Source organism: Accipiter gentilis, chromosome 12 (assembly GCF_929443795.1).
Source record: "Accipiter gentilis chromosome 12, bAccGen1.1, whole genome shotgun sequence".
Lineage (NCBI taxonomy): Eukaryota > Metazoa > Chordata > Aves > Accipitriformes > Accipitridae > Astur > Astur gentilis.
The window spans coordinates 30,820,372-30,839,452 of NC_064891.1; the positions used below are offsets into that span (position 1 = coordinate 30,820,372).

The window sequence follows — 19,081 nt, forward strand, 5'->3', positions numbered from 1 at the left end:
CCCGCCTGCGCCTTTCCCCTCAGACGCCGGCACCGTGAAAGCACAGAGACTTGTCGTATCCCCTGGGACAGAAGCTGCCACCTTCTCGCGTCCCCTCCCCCAGAGACCGGCCGCTAGAGGGGGGGAAATAAAAGCGTGGGGAGGGGAAGGGGGGGGGGGGGGACCGGCCCGGCCCGGGTCCCCTCGCTGCCTCCCCTCAGGGCCGCCCCGGGATGGCGGCAGGGAGGCCGAAGCGCAGCACCTCACGCCGGCCCCAACGGCTCGCCTGACGTCACTTCCCGCCCGCCGCCACGGGGCCGCCCCTAACGGCCGTTCTCCCCCATGGCGGCGGCGGCGGCGGCCGGGGGGGCAGGCGGCGGCGGCGGCGGCGGCTCGGCGGCTCTGGGCGACAGCGGCGCCATCGACTACTCGGTGCACGAGGCGTGGAACGAGGCCACCAACGTCTACCTGCTGGTGGTGCTGGCCAGCCTCGCCCTCCTCGTCTACGCCCGGCGGTGAGGGGAGGCCGCGGGCGGTGGGGGGAGGCGGCGGGGGGCGGGGCGAGGGCTCCCGCCGGGAAGCGGCCGCGCCGGTCCCACGTGTGGCCGGGTCGGGCCGGGCCGGGCCTCTCACCGCCTCACCCCCCCCCTACCCCCGCCTTCCTTCGCAGGAACAAGAGGAGGATCATGCGCATCTTCACCCTGCCCCCAGCCGCCGAGACGCCGCCCGAGCCCAACTTCTACGACAGCATGAAGAAGATCCGCCTGCGGCAGCAGCTGGAGATGTACTCCATCGGTGAGTCAAAGGAAAGAGGGGGCTCCCCTGGGCCTGTGGGTTTCTGGGGTCGGCGTCGAGCCTGCCTGTCCTGGCGCGCTGTGGGGACACCAGGGCGGAACCCCCCGGCCCTGCGGCACCACGCGAGAGCGTGGGTCACGGGATTGAGGCGCGAGGAAGTACGGAGCGAGGGAGCGGCCGTGCGGTTCTCTTCTAGCTGTCGAAACGAATCTGATGTTGAAGTTATAAAAAGAGCTGGGAGTGTCTGAATATTGTCAAGACGTGGATGGATTTGTAAAAGTTGAGAGGACGGTGAAATCACCAGTAATTCAACTTCATAAACTGAAAATAAATGAGAGTTTTACTGTACCAACAAGTGTTGCCGCTCCCACCTTAATGCTGAAGGTCAGGTTGGAGGTAGGATAGAGCCCCGTGCCTCTGATACTCCAGAGGTCCAATTCAGAGAAACACCTGTACTTGCTTCACATCTGCCATACCTGCACGCCTAGAGGGAATACGGGCAAGAACTGCCTCATGAGTTGAAACCCCTTTTTAAATGTAAAGATTTAATGTCAAGACTCTTAAACCAGGCCATTGTGTTCTGTAGGAACAACAAAGGATGTGCTTCCTGCAGAGAAATGCCTGCTGGCATTCGTTTTTTGGTGTTTGTTCCGCCGCACACAACTCTTTGATCTCCCTTTGCCTTTCTAACCAGATTACTTTTGGAGTCAATGTAGTTGTTAGCTTGTGGCACGTGTATTGTGGAGGAGATGAGTGATGTGGTGATCAGCGGTGTGACTAATGAGTTGTTCAGGTCATCTGTAATAGTACTTCTGAAGACAGCGTCTTTAATTTTTTTTTTTTTTTAAATGAAAGGACCTGAATGGAATCATAGTTCTCTGCCATTAATTTACTGACATTTTGCTATGACCCTACTGTTTGGCCTTTCCAAGGCCATATGCTAAAGGACTAGTTCCACGCGGTGACTGAAACTTCCTGTTGTGTGGCTAAGTGGTGAAATTACATTCTCTCATCTTAAGTCTATTTCTTGATTGTTATCATATTTATATGTGTATATATAGAGATACGAATACATGCACGTATATATACACATGCATATAATAAATGGTATAATCGGTGTTGACCGGTGTTTCTTTTTTTCAGCAAGGAAGTATGAACAGCAGCAGCAGCCACCAAAACAGACTGAAAGCGTACAGCTCTCAGTGGAATGAAGCCCACAGTTGTAGGAACTTGGGATATATTTCCAGTGCTGAGGATAAGAGCCAGTGTGGAGCTATTTTCAATGCCTCTTAATTGATACACAGCTGAAGGCCAGGGGAAGAGAAAGGGGACTCTGCTAAAAACTTTGTTCTCAGTAGCTTTTCTCTGAGCCCCGTGAAGTAAACTGAGTGCCTACTGAAACATTCAGCATGAAAGTAGCCAACACAGGGCAGACGTGCTCAGAGAAACCTCTGAGGGTAGAGAAGTGCAGTCTTACCAATGTTTTAAATAATTTCTCTCTCTGCTGGCACCTTGGAAATCAGCTCCTACCTTCTCTGGTGATGGCACCCTAGAGAAAACAAGGCAGTATCTGTCTGCCTGGAAACCCTTTTGTTCCTTGATGACGCATTGTTGAATTTGCTGAATGCGTTCAGTAAACGTGAATGAAGATACTGCGGCCTTACTGCCTAGCAAAGGTGAACAGCTCGGAGAGCCCAGAGTGTCGCTGGTGGTAGCGCGGAAAGATCCTGCTCTCTGTGTTTATAGGGGGGTTGCGTATGCAGCACTGTGAACCTTTCCTGGAGAAACTTTGAGAACTGAGAAGTACACAGGGAACTGCATGTCTAGAAGACACTTAAAGCCAATACTATGATGTTAATAGCAAAGGTGGTTAGCTTAATTTAGTCAAATTGCTTTAAAGAATGGGATGGTCTATTAAAATTTGCATCAACAGGAAGATCACGGCTTACCCAGAAGAGACAACACACCCCAGTTACTTTTTTCTTTGTAGGTAAATCACAGAATCAGGTAATTTAAAGAATACTGCAGAAATTACTTCTTAATAAAATAATCTAATCATAAAAACTACTTGAAGATGTATCATGCTGTAATTCCTAACATTACATGACTTGAGTAGGCCGAGTGGTGAACAGAACGCCAACAAACAGCACAGAGAGCTGGGAGCGTGTGCCCAGCAGGAGGTTTTTGTCCAATTCGGGGCTAAAATATACCAAGTCTTGGAGCGGTGGTAAACAGCACTGCAGTTCCACTCAGATATGAGGAGACTTGGCTTTGTTCACCACATCTTCCTTATTAGACTGAAATTATCTGCGCTTTAGTGTCCGTCTGCAGGGACAGTAAAACATGACGTGGGTTTGCCCCGTGGAAAGGGCTCCTTTGGGTGAACTCCTGCCGTCTTGCCAGCCGTGCCGATGGCCCCTTTTGACAGCTCACCGAGGAGAACAGAAGCGTAACTCGGCGGGGCCGAGGGCTGGCGGCAGGAAGCGCCGTTCCCACCCGGCGACAAGGAGGAGGAAGAGGAAGGCCGCGGGAAGCCCCGGGGCTGCCTCCCCGGAGCCCCCCTGGTGCCTCTTCCTTCCTACGTTACTCCGGCCGTATGAAGAGCCGGCTCCGCACCGCCGCCCCGTTACTTAGCGGTATTCACGCAGGACCGAGACCGCCCGCCCAGCGGAGACGGCCCGCCCCGCGTCCCCACACAGCCCCCGGAAGCGGCGCTTCCTCCCCCTCCCCTTCCCCTTCCCCACGCAGACCTCACTTCCTGCCGTCGCTTCCGCCTCCGGGCCGCGCCGGCTACTGCTGCCGCCGCCGCCGCCACCGCTGCTGCTGCTGCTGCTGCTGCTGCTGCTGCTCGGAGGCCGGAGGGCGCCCGCCGGGCGGTGAGTGGGGCCGCGGCGGGGCACGCGCGCGGGGGCGCCCCGCCCCTGCCCCTCCCCTCGCCCCGTCCGCGCCGAGGGGAGGGGAGGGAAGGGAAGGGGGGGCGCCTCACCGGCGGCGGCGCGCGGGGGGCCGTTGTGAGGCGGGAAGGGGCCGCCTGAGGAGAAGGCGCGGGCGGGGGCGGGGATGGGGCTGGTGGACGGGGAGGAGGGGGGAGGGGGGGGGGCCGGCCGGCCGGCCGGCCGGCGCCGGCTCCGGCTCCGCTTGAGGCCCGCAGGCAGACTGCCTGCCGCCGGGCCGGGTGGGCTTTCCCCTCTGTGCTCCGCGGGAGGGCTCCCCGCCTTAGCGGTGCCCGCCTTCAGCCCTCGGTCGCCGCCGCGCTGCCCCGGCGCGGGGCTTGTGGCGGTACCGAGAGCTCAGCCCTCCCGCCCACGCCAGCGGTCAGCCCGGGGAACGGGCAGCGCGGGGACGAATCCCTTCTAATGGCGCATCTTCTGTAACGCTCGCCAGGGCTGCTCTCCCCAGCAGCCGTTCGGTGCGGCTGCCATGTGTTTCCATAAAGCAGCATGTCAAGATGAACCCGTTCTTTCCGGCTTACTACGCCCAGCCGTCTTTCTGCCTGTAGCTAATAATCGTACAGTTTTCCTCTCAGCGGAGCTGGGGGCACCGTGAAGCGCTTAGAAATCTCGAGTGGCTTGTGCTCTTGGACCTGAGGTAGTGGCACGGGTATCTCACCGACTTACTTGTCGAGACAAAACGTTTTTAAGGAGAAGTAACAAAAGCAAAAGCTTTTCCAGGGCGTGCGCCTTTTGCATTTGCTAGGGCCTTAGAAGAATGCTGCTTGAGCTGTGAGTGAAGGGCCGGTAGTGGTTTGTCTTCCCCACTTAAGTGCAGCTATCGAAGTTCTGTCCCAGCAAAACTATACCCTCTTTTCTTGGGGTTTTTATATTTCAGTGTTATAGTACAAGTATGCTTTGGGATAGAAGGTGCAGTCACCTTTTAAAGTTTCAACTCAGATTTCAGCAGTGATTTTTTTTTACCCGTTAATTCATGATGTTGCATGTAGGAAAAGGTGCTTTCTTCAACTGGTAGTAAAAAATCGGTGCCTAAAAGCAAAGGCAGATAGGGTAGAGACAACAGATCTGGGGTTTTTTGCACCCATTTGCAGTAGTCGGGCTCATAGGCATGCACAGGAATGGATTCTCAAACTCTCGTGGAACTTTGTTCATGCTGAATTATTAGATGTCTTGGATGGGGAAAGCGTGTGACCTTTAAAAAAATTGTGCCAAAGTTTTCTTTAGTTGTGTTTATTTTTGAGAATGCTGTACAGAGGCAAATCTTTCCAGCTTACCCAATACTGTTTAAAAAGTTATTATGGTATGTAGATTTCGTGGTGTCTGATCACACAAAGCATGCGAGGGATGGCTTTCAAAGCCGTTAAGACTTTGCATCTATAAGGTACCGCAAAAAAGCATTAAGAAGTTGCTCTCAATTATAACTCGGATGTTTTTGAGAATCTGACCGCTCTGTTGTGTCCATGGGAGCTGCGAAACTGTCAGATCTTTGTAAATGCAGTCTTCAGATGGACTTACAACCGTGACTCTATAATCTTATGTGAAAACTATAATCTTCTTTTAAGTGGTGGAAAAGTCATCTCTCTCCTCGTAACTAAAATGTGGCTGGCTAGGTTTTATGTTCAGTGCTGCACAGAAGATCAAAGCTTTTCAGATAGAACTTTATAAATTTTGTGACAAGGCTCAAGAGGGTCTTAAATATTTCTAAGCTATGAGTGTGGCTGTGTTTAAAGCTGAAGACGTTGTAAACTCTGTGGGCCTTGTAGTGAAAATATCTTCCCTCATGTCACGAGCATTTTGAGTTTCAGTTCAGTGTTATATGCCCAGATAGTATGAATTGGCATGTGCTGGCTGAGCCCAGATGAGAAAGTAGCCTGTAGCAGCTGCCGTGGTGCCTTATAGCCATTAAGAGTTACAAGTTTCAGCAGCGTGACACTCAGGCGGTGCTAAACTTGGTCTCAAACTTTCCTTCCAAAACTGCCTGATCCATTGAGAAGACCCGCAGTAGAAGCCTTTGTTACACGACTTGTACTGCTGATGCCAGTAGAAGCTCTGAAAATGGGGAGAAGATCCCAGTGCCTTCGTCCAAGGATGGTTTGCAGGGAAACTTCTTCAGCGCAGTGCTGAATATTCATTGAGAATATTCTAACCTCTGATGAATCTTTCTGTAATTTGTGTTTTGCATATATGATTAAGCAGCGTTGGCCAAAAGCCTGGTGACAGCACAAGGCTCTGGAATGTCTCCCTGTTGCCTGGGTAGTTTATTCACGTTAGCTTACTTCCGTGAGCATAATCGCTCCTTTTAAAGTCCTCCTCAACTCAGGAGTGCCACTGCTATTGAGCAAGCCGAAATTATACACGCTGCAGAGAGAAAGGTGGGTATGTTGCAACTTAACCTCTCTTTTGGATGAATTCAAAAGATTTTGCCCTGGCCCTAATTTCTACATTAAAGAGATTAAAAATTGTCACTACGTGCCTTCTTCAATGGGGAAGAAGCACCTTGTAGGAAAACGTGTTATTAACTCTGTGATGTCTTTGGCCTGTTACGCCTAAAGAGCAGTTGCGTTTGGAAGAGGCTTGCTGACAAAGTGCAGTCTTCAGTCGCAGTTGCTTACGCTCCAAATTGGAAGTAGTGATCAAAAGGTGTTCCCTTTCCCCTCCAAACATTTAAACCGTGTTTTAGTCATGGTAAAGAACCTGGGTGATGTCACCTAGTTTATTAACGTAGTCGCTCAAGCAAAAAGGCAGCACTTGATCTTGTCCTTGAGACAGGGCTGCCGCTGAAGAGCAGAAGGTTTCAGTGCCTCAGGCCCCTGAGAATGGAGGTAAGATCCTTTACTTTGCAGCCCTGTTTCTGTTGTGGCATAAGAGTTAAGGGCTATGAATTAGTTTCTTGTAGTCTAACAAGCTCCATCAGAAATTGGTGTCGCCTGGGTCGGCGGGACTCCCTGCTGGCTAAGGGACAGATACCGAGTATGACCAGAGAAGTTGACTGCTGGCAGAACACCTTAAAGCCAGCGCAAATGTCTCATGAGAAATGTGATGTTGAGAAATGGCAGTTGGTGCTACTTCTTCCATAAGAGAAAACAAGAAGGGAGGAGGAAAAAAACCCACACGTCATGTTAAGAGTAAAAGGCTCCGGATTTTTTTAGGCAGGAAAAATCCTGCCTTAATAATGTTTTTTTTCCCAACTCTCTGATAAAAAAGGCTGATAAAACTTCTCAGTGTTCAGTTTTCTCTGTGAAATCTGTGTTTACAAGGAAAAGGCTAAGAACCATTTTAAGAATGAAGGTGCTTTGCCTGATTTTTGCAAGGAATGTCTAAGCTTTGGGTGTTACTTTAATAAAAATAATTCCTGATCTTTTTATGGAATATCTAAACTCTGGGCGTTACTTTAATAAAAATAACTTCAAACTCCAAGATTAACAGAATTGCTAAAAGGAGTTAGTTCTCAATGAGAAAAACAATAAACTGAATTTGGAATTTCTGAACCAAGCCCTCGAAGGCAATTTGTGGCTAAACTCCAGAAAAAGGAAAAAAACCCCAACAAAACCCCCTCGTTTTTATAAAACAGCCGTGTATCATCTTTCTGAATTATAACTAGGCACTCCTTTGAAAAGCGATTCTCCCCTTGCAGAGGCCTAGGAATGAGATGTTTTAGGAGAACTGGGTTTAATTTTATTCTAACAGTAAAATGAATTAAGAATCTTAAAAAGGGGCTGCTCAAGTTGGGGATTTGTTGAAATTGGAGTCTGAGAAAATAGCTTACATTTGCGCATCTGAAGAAAAACTTAGATCCTGCGTCTGCGAAGGAGTAGTCCCCTTCAGTTTCTGTCAGGCTGTCAGACGTGCTGGAACTGGTTTTAGACATCCATGATGTATAAAAGGCACACGTGGTTCTATAGCTTGCTCCTGAGAAAGATCGCAATTTGGACAAGATTATAGAAACATTTGTCTTTTTTGTAATGGGGTAGAACGAGTATTTGGAGAAGACTCAGCCGGCAGGAGGGCTGTATTACTTTCCAAAATATCCTCTGGGTCATCCTGGAAACATAGTTTGTAATATGCTCTTGACTGACAGCATAGGGTGTGAAGCATAAATTCCTAAGCAGGAAAGATGTATGTATGTTGGTTGTGCAATGGGAGACTCCATGTGATGTCGTTATTTATGGCGCTTCTCTCAGATGTCTTTCTGGGACTTGAACAGCTGCTGTGAACTTTACCCAGCACAGAGTACTCAGTATGTTTGAACGACTCTATTTTGCCATTGCTCAGATAGTGGTGTACGCTCTGATGAGCAATATTAGAACCAACTTCTGTGACACGTTGTAAAACCAGAGCCGAACTTAGGGAACCCTTTTACTGATTGATGAAAAGCTTGAAAGGGTGAAAAAGTAAGATTATCATCTTCCATAGCTTAATTTGGTGGACATCAGGGAGTGATAGTTGAAGGCATCCAATTTCTTTATACTGTAACATGGAAGGAAGGGTGGACTGACAGAAGAGGAAGACTTGCTTTTTCTTTTCAGAGGGAGGGTTGGAAGGGTGGAGGCAGACATGCCGGCTTTTTCAATCTTACCTTTTTTCTTCATGACCATCTTGTTAAATGGCAGCAACTGTTGTTTGCAGGAACTTTCCCTTGCTTTGGTAAAGAGTTGTGTCTTGTCGTGCATTTTGATATGTGGCAGTGTCATTGCTAAGTAGATCCAAATCTACAGTCAGATAAGGCTTGGAATAATTGATGTTCTTAGCTCGACTAAATAACCAAGTTCATATGATCTGTAAGTGGCCAGCAGATTTTTTCTTAGGCAAAGTATGTACTGCTTGTATTGCATATTTATTTAAAGCTAACTTTAGCACAACAGATTGAGAATTCTAGCAGCCAAAAATACCTTTGTTGAGTCCGTTAAAAGATTTCCTTACCTAAACTCTGTTTTTGTGTGTGACAAACAGAAAATATCACATCTTTTTGACTTCATATTCAGTAGTGACTCAGAAGTGGTGAAAGCATTGCACTCAAGGCCTCCAAGATTACTTTTGCCACTGCTGATGGGAGAATTGTTCTATATCATTACTGTCTTCTCTTTCAACCTCAGCAAATACTGAAATGCCAAAGGCAAACCACTTGATGGCTGATCAGAGGTCCTAGAGATGTTGGTATGTCAGTGCTCTGAAACTTGTGGCTTGGACTGCTGTTTGAGCATTGCCTAAGAGCATTGTAGAAGCACTCAATTCAGTATGTTGTCTTCATACATGTGAGACAGAAGAACAGAAAAGCTTTTATGGCCTCTTAGAAAGAAAGTATTAAGATCATTGCTCTGGAACAGAGTTTCTAAGACTGCTGTGTAACTACTAAACAGCATGGGGAGGTTATTGAGAAGTATGCAATAGGACATTTTAATTGCCATTATAAGACCTGTGATTTTATTGACTTTAATCAGTATATGATACTCAAATAGAGAAAGAAGTTACATATGGTTGTATTACTTTATGAGCTAACAGTTGGCTAATTGGTGCCTGTTACCAGTTCAGTTATTGCGATTTTGATCATTGAAGAGCTCCATTTGTTCATGGACCATAGGCTGGGACAGGAGTTTTCTCTCGACTGGTTGCTTGCTTGCCTGAAGATCCTTCTAAGGAGGGATGAAATGGTGTGATTTTCTTTTTGGTTTCGGCAAAGAAGTACTCCCTTGCCATAATTCACCAGTTCCAAGCCTGTAGTTAAAACACTTGTGGTAAAACAGTGATGCCTATGTGGTGTTCTCAGAGATGCTGTAAAAATCTCTGTCATCTCCTTGGGGGGCCATCTTCCCATAAGATTCCAGCCAGACCTACTCTTTCTCTCCTAAAGGCTTTGGGATTAAGAACCTGTGGCCTGGGGTCCAAAGTTTTAGTTCCAGAGGCTGGGAGAAGAAAATGCAGCCCAAATAGTTACTGAAAGCAGAACTATGTTTTGGGGAGACGAGAGGATCCAGAACCTCAAGTTTGTTCTAAGAGTCTCCCTTCCTTGTCTGCCGCTTGCATACATTTTTTTTTTTTTCCACCAAACTTTTGTTGAATGAAGGTGTGGCTTTATACCTCGATGCCTCTCGCAAGCCTTGTGTGAGCAGAAACAGCAGTGACTAATTGCACTGGAGTTTTAGTAAGTACTTGGCATAATAATGATGGTGACTACGGCATGAGCTCATCCATAAGTAACAACATAGGCTAAAGTTATTGCACAGAAGAACCTGTGCAGGAGAGCCCGCAGGAACATCAGCCAAGAGCAAAATGTGATTGGTTTTGCTTGGTCGGACACTGTTGGTCTTTATTCAGGCATGAAGATGGGAGGGAAATTCTTTGCTCAGAGGGAGAGGTTCCTGTGTGACCTTGAAAAGCCCAGCCTGGTATGCTTCCTGTCTGTTCTTTTATAACTAAACTTATCAGAATCTCAGGGGGGTTCAAAGAGCACAAGACAGTGCAGCACAACACAGGGCAAAACAGTTTGCTTATAAGGGTGGCAGCTCTGGAGTGGAAAACATGAGAGAAGTGAGCTTGCAAGATCTGGAAGAGGGTAGGGCCTGATGAAATTCTGCTGGAGCTGCCAGCTTCCAACAGATCCCAGAAATTTAGTGTATAGAAACATAGCTGGATAACTGATAGAGGTTGCTAAGTTGTTGTTTTATAGGCCCTCAGATTATGTTCCTGCTCTGTAACAGAGCACAGTATGGCATGGGAGCTTACAGTGCAAGCCAGGCTGGAGCCCTCAGAAAGGGAAGAGAGGTGGTTAATCGCTGTGCTACTTCCTATAGTGTAAGAACAAAGGGATGTTTAAATGAAATTGAAAATCAGTACATTTGAAACCTGGCATAATTATACCACGTGATATTACCGAGGCCAAAAGTTTAGTCGGATTCCAAGCAGACCTGGACGTTTATATATATAATGACAATGTCCGGAGCTGCAGTAAATAGGATTAAAAATAAATTAAGCATATAAACCTTCATGCTAATTGATGAGGTCAGGAAGGAATTTCCCCTTTGGGTGAATTACATCATTGTTCACTACCCAAGCTGTTCCACCTTCTGAAGCATCTGGTCCCAATCACAGGAGGCAGGATTCTCAAACAGATGGACCAGCAATCTGACCTGTTGTGGCAGTGCTTAGCTTACCCTGCCTGGGTAGGATCTTGTTGAAAGGGTTTGAGAAGCAATTTATTTTTTTTTTTCTAGGGTTTTCTGAGGCCACCTCTGCTTCAGTCTACTTTTCCAGTTTCACATTGGCGAAAGAGGACAACTGTTGACCAAATGCCCTTAACGAATCGTGAGAAGTGCCTGCTAACATGTCAGCAGCAGCCCATGTAGAGATGGAAGCTGTGATGGTCACATAAGGCATTGCTGTATTGCTCTGTGGATTAAAAAGAAGCTCTGTGAGCAGCTGAGCTAGTGAAGATGAGTGTTTTCTGCAGCTTTCTCAGTTTTGGTGGCATTGTGGTACCTTAAACGTCTTCCCTTCTTTCTTTCCATTACACAGCAGTACCATTAGCATCCCTGATTTTCCCAACAGCACAGTGCCTGAGCAGCCTCTCACTGCCTCATAGTTCTTGAGTATAATTTAATCAAAACATGATGTCTCCCTGGTGTTTCTGAACCAGGCACGTTGCTCAGGGGGCTGCCTCAGTTATTTATTCTGCAAGCCTGTTGTAGGAATTGATCAACTGTGAAATCTCTATCCTTTTCCATCAGATCAGGTTGAAATTGGCGTTACAATTTATGTGTCTGTGCATGGGACAGTCGGTGTGGTTATGGGAAACAAAGAAGAATATCAGTTTTCCAAGCAAGTTGCCGTAGAGTACTTTTTCTCTCAAAGCAATTAGGTGCATGAACAGTTACACCAAATAACTGAGGCACGTATGCCTTTAAAACATGCACTGTTTAATCTTAAGACTTTCCCCAAGGTATAAGGGGAAAGCTTCCTTGCCAAAATACTGTAATTGAGTTAACAGTCCAGGAGGTTTCTGTGTTTTGTTACTGAGCTACAAAATTCTTCTGCTGGTGTTGGCTGCTGTGAAGATCAAAGTTAGAAGTACCAGCCTGCCAGTAAGTTGTCTCTTCAAAAGAAAACTGAAAATTCCTCAATTGTTTCAGGTGACAGCCAGCATCAGATCTTTTTGGCAACTATTAATCTTTTTCTGCAGTTCTTTTTCTGCATGCAACGGTGAGCAACCTGGATGTCTTGTAATCTGTATGGTGCATATGCTGAGTGTAGAGATCTGATTAATGAGTGAGGATGTCACTAATAAATTGAACTACTTGTCCGCAATTAATTTCTGGTGCTCAGAGAGAATATGGAGGTACGATGTTTATGGAACAGTGAAATTGTGGTTTTTTTTTTTTTGTATACAGTGATCATGGTGATAAAAGATTAAGGATCACTGTGGTATAAAATAATTGGATGGTATCTGGGCATGTTCTGGATGTCCTGCTGATGGGACGTGTGGCTGACTCAGCTTTTGTGCTCTGTAAGCTCTTGAGATCTGTGATAGTTGCCTTTCTAGAGGAGGCAATAGCATGTTTCTCAGTAGCAGGCATGATCACTGAGGTACAGGCTTTCAGGACTGTTTGCCTCCTAACACTTGTGAGGGTAAGGACTTCTTCAAGAGTTCAGAATTGAGGGAATATGTATTTTTCTTCAACATATAAATACCCTGCACAGCAAATACATTTCTGTCCAGTTACTTAACAGCTATCGTTTCTGCAGTACGGAGGGCATTGTCAGAGGGTTTCTTGCTTTGACCGTCCAAGGCTCGGTTTTCTTCTGTACTGCAATGTGCAGGAACCAAAGCCAAGACTTCTTGTGCTCAGATGGGACTCTGTCCCTACAGCTGTCCCTCGTTTCTAGTGTAAGAGAGCTGAAACTACACATCGTTTTGCTAGGAGGAGTTGGTGAAGGACTATGCTATCTTTCTCTGTGAAGTGTGCCCCATGTATGGAGCATGCTGCTGTCAAGTGCTTTTGCAGAAGAAAGGAGGATTTCAGATGGAAGGTGGAATTCTGAGAATTTGAGATGGTAGCTGATAAGAGGTAGGATCAGGTCTGCCTCTGCTAGGAAGAGATTTTGGTGCTAATGTTTATTTAAAGATGGCCTTAACCCTAAAAGGGAGAGATAAAATTGCTTTCATGCTTCTGTCTCACTGAAAGCTGGTTGGCAGAATGGTTTTGGTGCCTGCTTATCTGCACTGAAGGCTTCATGGCTGGGGAGGCTGCAGAAATAATTTCTCCTACACCCCCTCATTCAGCTTTCAGGCAAAATCGTGAGGCAGGCAAATGGTTTGGGCTGCATGTTTGGACGCAAGATGGCTGTCTCTCCATTTTGCGCATGAGTCATCCCTCTGCCTTTTTGTTGTTAGGCTCTGAACAGTGCTGCTGTTGGCTTTGGGCCTGCTTCATCCCAAGTTTTGGATGGGAGAAACAAATAAGCAAGTCCCCTGCACCCCACCCCCAAACTTCATGACATGATCTGGGGGACAAAGACACGTTGAAAATATCTGAGGCCTTTGTCACCTTGTAGTTAAACTGCCGTAATGCAGAGGAAGTGTCTCCTCCAGTACCTGATAAGTGTGTAAAAACGCAAAGGTAGTGTGGAAGTTGCGTAGATTAAGGAGCAGTGGGGAAAGTAGAGGAGAGGCTTACATCCTTGTTTTTTGTCTCAGTTGTGGGCTAGAGCTCTATTTACTTGGACAAACAGGTCCTGGGTAAAGATAATTTGCATTGTTTTCAGTAGTAGATAAGTTAGTAGATGGGTCAGTGATTTCTTTTAGTTGAGCTGGCTGCTGCAGACTAGTTCTGCAAGCTTGGCACCCGATGATGTTTTCCACAGTATGTAAAGCTAGCCAGTACAGGATTTTTCCTGCTCATCATGTCAGGAATGGAGGTGCAGATCGGGAGATTTAATTGGTTACCCCAATTTTGGCATGCGACGTTTACGTGCCTAGTTTGCCAAAACTTGGCTTTTGTGAGAGGAACTCTTATTTCCTAAAAGGAACTTGAATGACAGTTGGGATTTTATTAAAGACACAGAGGCATATTATTATTCATCTTTCCTTGCTTCATCCCTGTGATGTTTCCTGTTTTGCTTCTTGAGATACAGGTGTCATGATGAGGAGCTTCTCAGAAACAGAAGTGGATGATGAGTGGAGATGAAGAAATCATACATTTAAGAAGTTGGCTCAAGTTTCCGTTACAGGCATGGAAAGTTTCTGAGACCAAGCCATGCGAGAAGAACATGAGTAAAGAAGAGGGAGATGTAGACCCAGACTTTCTAGAAGGGATTGCAGGATTTGAGAGGACGCTGCACAAATGTCACGTAGCTTGCTTGCTTATTCATTTCCCTGCACCCCTGGATTGTAATACTTTGTTTGCATATCTGTTTGGAAGTTGAAAAATCCCCTTACATCTGTGTCTTTAATATAATCATGGCTTCAAGCTTGTTTTAGGAAGAGCAGAACATCGCTGTAGTTTTTATTTGTGGATTAGATAGCTGCTGCTTTGTACTTGAAATCAATTTTGGTTTTTTGTAGAAACATACATTGAATGTGGAGAAGATCAGACCATGACCATTACGAAATAGGAAATCAGGGGTTTTGCTTGCATTTAATAAACGGCCTTTGCATAAAAAGTGTGACAGGTGCATAGGTAAAAGGAAAAAAAAAAGAGATTGTGTTAGCCCTCTAATTTGAGTGGCCTTATAATGTATTGTTCTATGAGGTCCTTAGACAGATGTCAGAATCAAATATTAATCCGTTCAATCTTTTTGATTTGACTGTTGGTCACAAAAATATTCCAGATAGGTAAGTTTTCTTGGCAGGGCTGTGGGGTTTTAAGCGCAGATTACTTAGTACTGAGTTAGGGGAGAGCTTTTTAGAAAGGTAGTTTTTTTGAACATCTTGGCTATTACGTGAAGTATCTCCAAGAAAACAACTGGTCATGCAGTCCAGCAAGTTACGATGCTTTGAACAGACTTAATTGTAGTAAGTCTCTGGTACAGAGTTACTAAGACTTTGACATATATGTATTTAAAATTTTAAAATTAAATGTAATTTCCTACATTGGACAGTGTTGCTGGTAGAGGCAAAGAGCATCATTATTTTTCTTATGAACTCTTATCGAGTGTTTTATCCTTAATAAAAGGCTACGGTTATTTTTGCACACTGACTGAATATTTGGCCTTTAAGAGTATATAATTAGATGGAAGAGTAAAAGCAGTTGTTAAAGGACTGTTTTTCTAATGAAAATAGTTTGAAATCATATAATTTTAGTTTCTTCCGAATAGATGTGATTAGTGTGTTGGAAATAGTTTTACAGTGGATATAAAGGGAACAGTTGAGAGAGAGTGGCTGAGAATGTGTCCAGCTATTTTTGTAGCTAACAGTTATATTTTTTGGTCTCTTTACTTGGATATTTCCATATAATTGAACAGCTAAATTACAATTGGATACAAAAACTATTTGCACTTAGTAATATTTACAGTTTAAAATAGGTTTTATTGTACTAATTGATAAGTAAATCACAATGTGAGAAAAACCTAGCCTATATTATTACTTTGATAGAAATTTGAATATGGGATAGTATTGTCTGTATCATATAAAAATGTTTTCATGGATTTTTAGCTGCTGAAACTGAAATCAATAAACTTTAGTTACTGTTGTTGACTGGAACAAGTAAATCTGCACATTTCTGTTTTCTTCATATTACCTCTGCCTCTACATTCACCTAGTGTTTCTTCCAGCATTATGCCTTTCATGGTATTTGCCTTCTTTAGATCAACCTGTGAGGCACTCTTGGTGTGGGTTTTTGCATGTTCTTGTGGAAGACTTCCTTGATGGAGAAGTGTGCCTCTGAGTTTGTGCAATTACTTTATGTTTTCTGAACAAACCCTAGAGAACCCCAGGCAAAATAAAATCCCAGGATTAGTAGAGTAGCCAGTGGGTCAGATCGTAATTTTTTTCATATTTTAAATAAATTTGTCAGTAACTGATGATTGTGTTTTAAAGTAGATACAGAATGGTCTTCTGCACACCTCAATTTCATGTTAGATTAGTGACACCAGTGTATCCCAGATTGAATGTACGTTAGTGAACAATATGGTCTGTGTTCTGGATTACTTTGGAGAATGGAAAATACTTCTTGCTTGGTTGAGAAATTTTTAAAAGTTGAAAGGATTATGTTTATTTTAAAACTCTGGTACTTTGGATTTGAAAGAAACAAACTTGTAATATATCCCAAATTTATTGTAATCTGTTTAGTTATTTGTATTAAATTAAGTGATTCAAAGGTGTTCATGTCTGCTGAAGTTTTAAAGAAAACAAAATCAAATTGCGGGGGATAATTGGTTAAACATTTGGAGACAGCGTTGATTGAAATATTAAGCCCATTTTGGGAGTAACGTATGCCATGGTTTCAGGGCAACTGTTTCCTTCACATCTTTTTATTAATTTGATTTAATTCAATATCTGATTAATTCAAGGCTGAGGTACCGATTGACAGTTGAAAAATTGGCGTAATTAATTTTCCCTTTTTAATTTATGTGTAGAAGAGATGGAAGAAGAAATGACTTCTGTGACTTCTGAAGGTCTCGGTGACCAGAAACAACCAGTTGTTTATTAATTATAGATTCCTTGTTTATTTCTTTAAAAGAAAAAATATTTTATATACTTTTTTTTCCCGAGTATTCAGTGTTCTTTACATGATGATCCACTTGCTCATTTGTTTTATGGATAACAGTGAGTGATTTTTCCTTATCAGTATGACAGAGGTAGACTCTGGTCCCTTCCAGGTCTTCCAAGGAATGTGCTTCACATGTGCTTCCATACTCCAGAGGACTCTCTTCACGTGGTGTGGTTGTCATACCTGGCTGCTGTAGACTTAATTTTATTTATTTTTTTAGGTTCTTTTCTCCTTTTTTGCTTGATTTTTTTTTTTTCCCGATACTTCAGTGCTCTGGGAATTTGCACCCTTCCTTGGAGCGGCGTGGCTCTTCTCTCAGTGCTTGTACGGAGCGGAGAGGTCTGTGTCAGCGCTGTGCCATTCCTATTGTCGGGTAGGTTATTTTCTGCAAGGGAAATGCATGGGTCTAAAGAAGTCCCCATTCAAGGTGCGGTGGGCGTAGCAGGATCCTGGCATGGCTAGCTCTGATCCTCACCCTTCTCCAGAAAGGCAGGGAAGAGGGGAGGTTCCTTGTGGAATCCCCTTTGCTATTCCTGACCTCTCAGCGGCATCTATGCTATCTTTTTTCCTCTGGGCAACCGTCGGGGTGCTGTAATGCATCGCTATCATCAGCACAGCTTCGCTGTAAACACCTTTTTCTGAGGATGAGGCACGCTAGCCACTGGCACTGTTTGCTGGTGCCATGTACTTAAAGAAATATCTCCTGCTACCTTAATGACTTTCACTTCTCTTATAGCTTCTGTGACAGCAAGCAGAGAAATTCTAGCTGTTTGAGCTTTTGCTGCAGACAAATGTGTTCGTCAGTTCACCAGAGGCAACGTGTGTCCTGTTATCGTGCCTGTACCTTTAGGAAGACTCTTTGTGCTCCACCTGGATGTAGGCACTGGACTGCTGAAGCACAAATGCTAATGTTACCAGGGTTTGCTCCCAGGCTAGAAAAAGCCCAGGTAAAACATGGAGCCATCTCTCCATGAGCAGTAACTCATCTGAGGCAGAGAGTTCTTGATAACAAGATCCCTGACCAAGCCACTACATTAAGCTGGTTTGTAGGTCCACTTTTCCTATGATTTTCAGTTCTAATTCTCACACAGGGGAAGCATTGGAGAGCAACATTTTCCTTTGCAGAGGATAAAGGCCTAGCTTTTCTTGACCTGCTTCACAGGACCACATGCCCTTAGTAAGTCCTCTTGGAGGCGTTCACTGAGCCCAGTACCTGACTATGGGATGTTCTTTGGCATGTTGTATTGGTGATGATTTAATTCCTAGCCAATGTGACAAGTCTGTTGGCCACCTGTTTGCTCCAGCAGCATCGTCAACCTACGGTGAAGCAGCTGGCACATTAACTCTGCCTTGCAGGTGGAACTCAAGGTTTTTGTTTCACCATCATGCTCCTCATATCTCTAGCAGCAAAGGCTACCGGAGATAGATGTGGACCATTACATGGACTCTGAAGAACAGAGATCAGAAGCTATTGGACTTTGCGGGGAAACAGGCTTATTAGTTGGCATGGTCTCCAAACAGTATTAGGCATGGTCACCAGCCTCCTGGTGTAATATTTGGCTCCTGTTCCTATGAAATGAAGCCAAGGTCACAGCTTTCATTGCTGTTTCCACCTTTATATCTTTATTACTGCAGTGCTTATAGGGGGGACAAAAAAAAGGCAGAATTTCCATTGACACAATATATTGGCCTCATCTACTTCCACCTATTTCCATAACCCCGGTCAGCACCTCTGAGTGTCATCATTCCTCCTCTCTTTGGTTATACCCCTCGTCCTTTCCTCCTTTTGGCATTCAGCTAGCTCATTTCAGCAGTGCTTGGTCTTCTGTCCTGCTGGCCACACTGATTTTGGAGGTTGTTGGTGAGAGCCAGCCAGTGTGGTTTGGCATGTTGATAGCTACTCTGTCACTCCAGCTCCCTTTGAAGAGAGAGGGTTGCTGGGGCTCGGGGGAGTCCCAGCCATCTCTTCTGGCTCAATGGGAAAAGACTCCACAGCAGTGGTTATTCTGTGAAACCCAAACTGAAATGGAAATGGCAGGCAATCTGGGTCTTGAGGTGTCAGGTTTCCTTTATCTGAAAAACTTTCATTGTTGACTTTTGGCAACCGCACTCTGGCTTTTTACCAAAGGCATCTTTGCGTAAACCTCTGAATTTGCAAAGTGTGTATTTTTGGATTGCCGCAGGAGTGTTTCCTGGACAGTTTTTATGTTCTGTGATAGGTCCGTTAGTAATTCAGGTTAATGCTTCTTGAGTTGTCAACAGTAGCCAGGGCTTTTGGAAATACTTTGCCCATGCTGCTTGCTTTCTTCAGATATGGGGCTACGGAGGGGAAATGATGGATTAAGCTCAGGGAGACTCAGAGCAGCAGTTCACCCCTTTCCTTGGGCTTAGCATGGATGTAGTACGCTCAGTCTCCGGTGAATCAGCCGGAGTTGCGGATGATACGAGTCCGGTTCCCAGCATTAACCGCGGCAGTGGTTGAAACAGCGTTGGCCAAAGCCTTGCTCCTTCAGAATGGGTTTGCTGCCTTTGAACTCCTCCTGGCTCGGCATGGGTTTGGGCTGTGGCAGGGGTTGGAGCCAGCCTGGCTCTCCCAGGCCACACAGCACCCGGAGACTGTGTCATCCTCTGTGCCAGCCTTGGCCTCTGGCAATT

General features: G+C 45.4%; 2 protein-coding genes across 5 annotated transcripts in view; both read left to right on the top strand.

The window, feature by feature from the left end:
- The first annotated feature begins 321 nt into the window (after positions 1-321).
- On the top strand, positions 322-2,841 carry SMIM19 (small integral membrane protein 19). Its single transcript, XM_049815581.1, has 3 exons — positions 322-494; positions 650-774; positions 1,918-2,841. The coding sequence occupies exons 1-3, from the start codon at positions 322-324 to the stop codon at positions 1,983-1,985; spliced, it is 366 nt and encodes a 121-aa protein (XP_049671538.1). The 3' UTR covers positions 1,986-2,841.
- A 716-nt stretch (positions 2,842-3,557) lies between these two features.
- SLC20A2 (solute carrier family 20 member 2) overlaps positions 3,558-19,081 on the top strand; it is a 58,863-nt gene continuing 43,339 nt past the window's right edge. For 3 of the 4 annotated variants that reach the window (XR_007507855.1, XM_049815428.1, XM_049815429.1), the window contains exon 1: positions 3,558-3,650. The gene's annotated coding sequence lies outside the window, so the exon portion shown is untranslated. The remainder of the gene's footprint in view (positions 3,651-19,081) is intronic. The other variant, XM_049815423.1, reaches the window with a different exon arrangement.

Bases quoted from the DNA above. Each gene is read 5' to 3' on its own strand.
- SMIM19 (XM_049815581.1), top strand. From the start codon at position 322: ATGGCGGCGGCGGCGGCGGCCGGGGGGGCAGGCGGCGGCGGCGGCGGC. The intron at 495-649 runs GTGAGGGGAGGC...CTTCCTTCGCAG, and splicing joins CTCCTCGTCTACGCCCGGCG to GAACAAGAGGAGGATCATGC. The intron at 775-1,917 runs GTGAGTCAAAGG...TCTTTTTTTCAG, and splicing joins GCTGGAGATGTACTCCATCG to CAAGGAAGTATGAACAGCAG.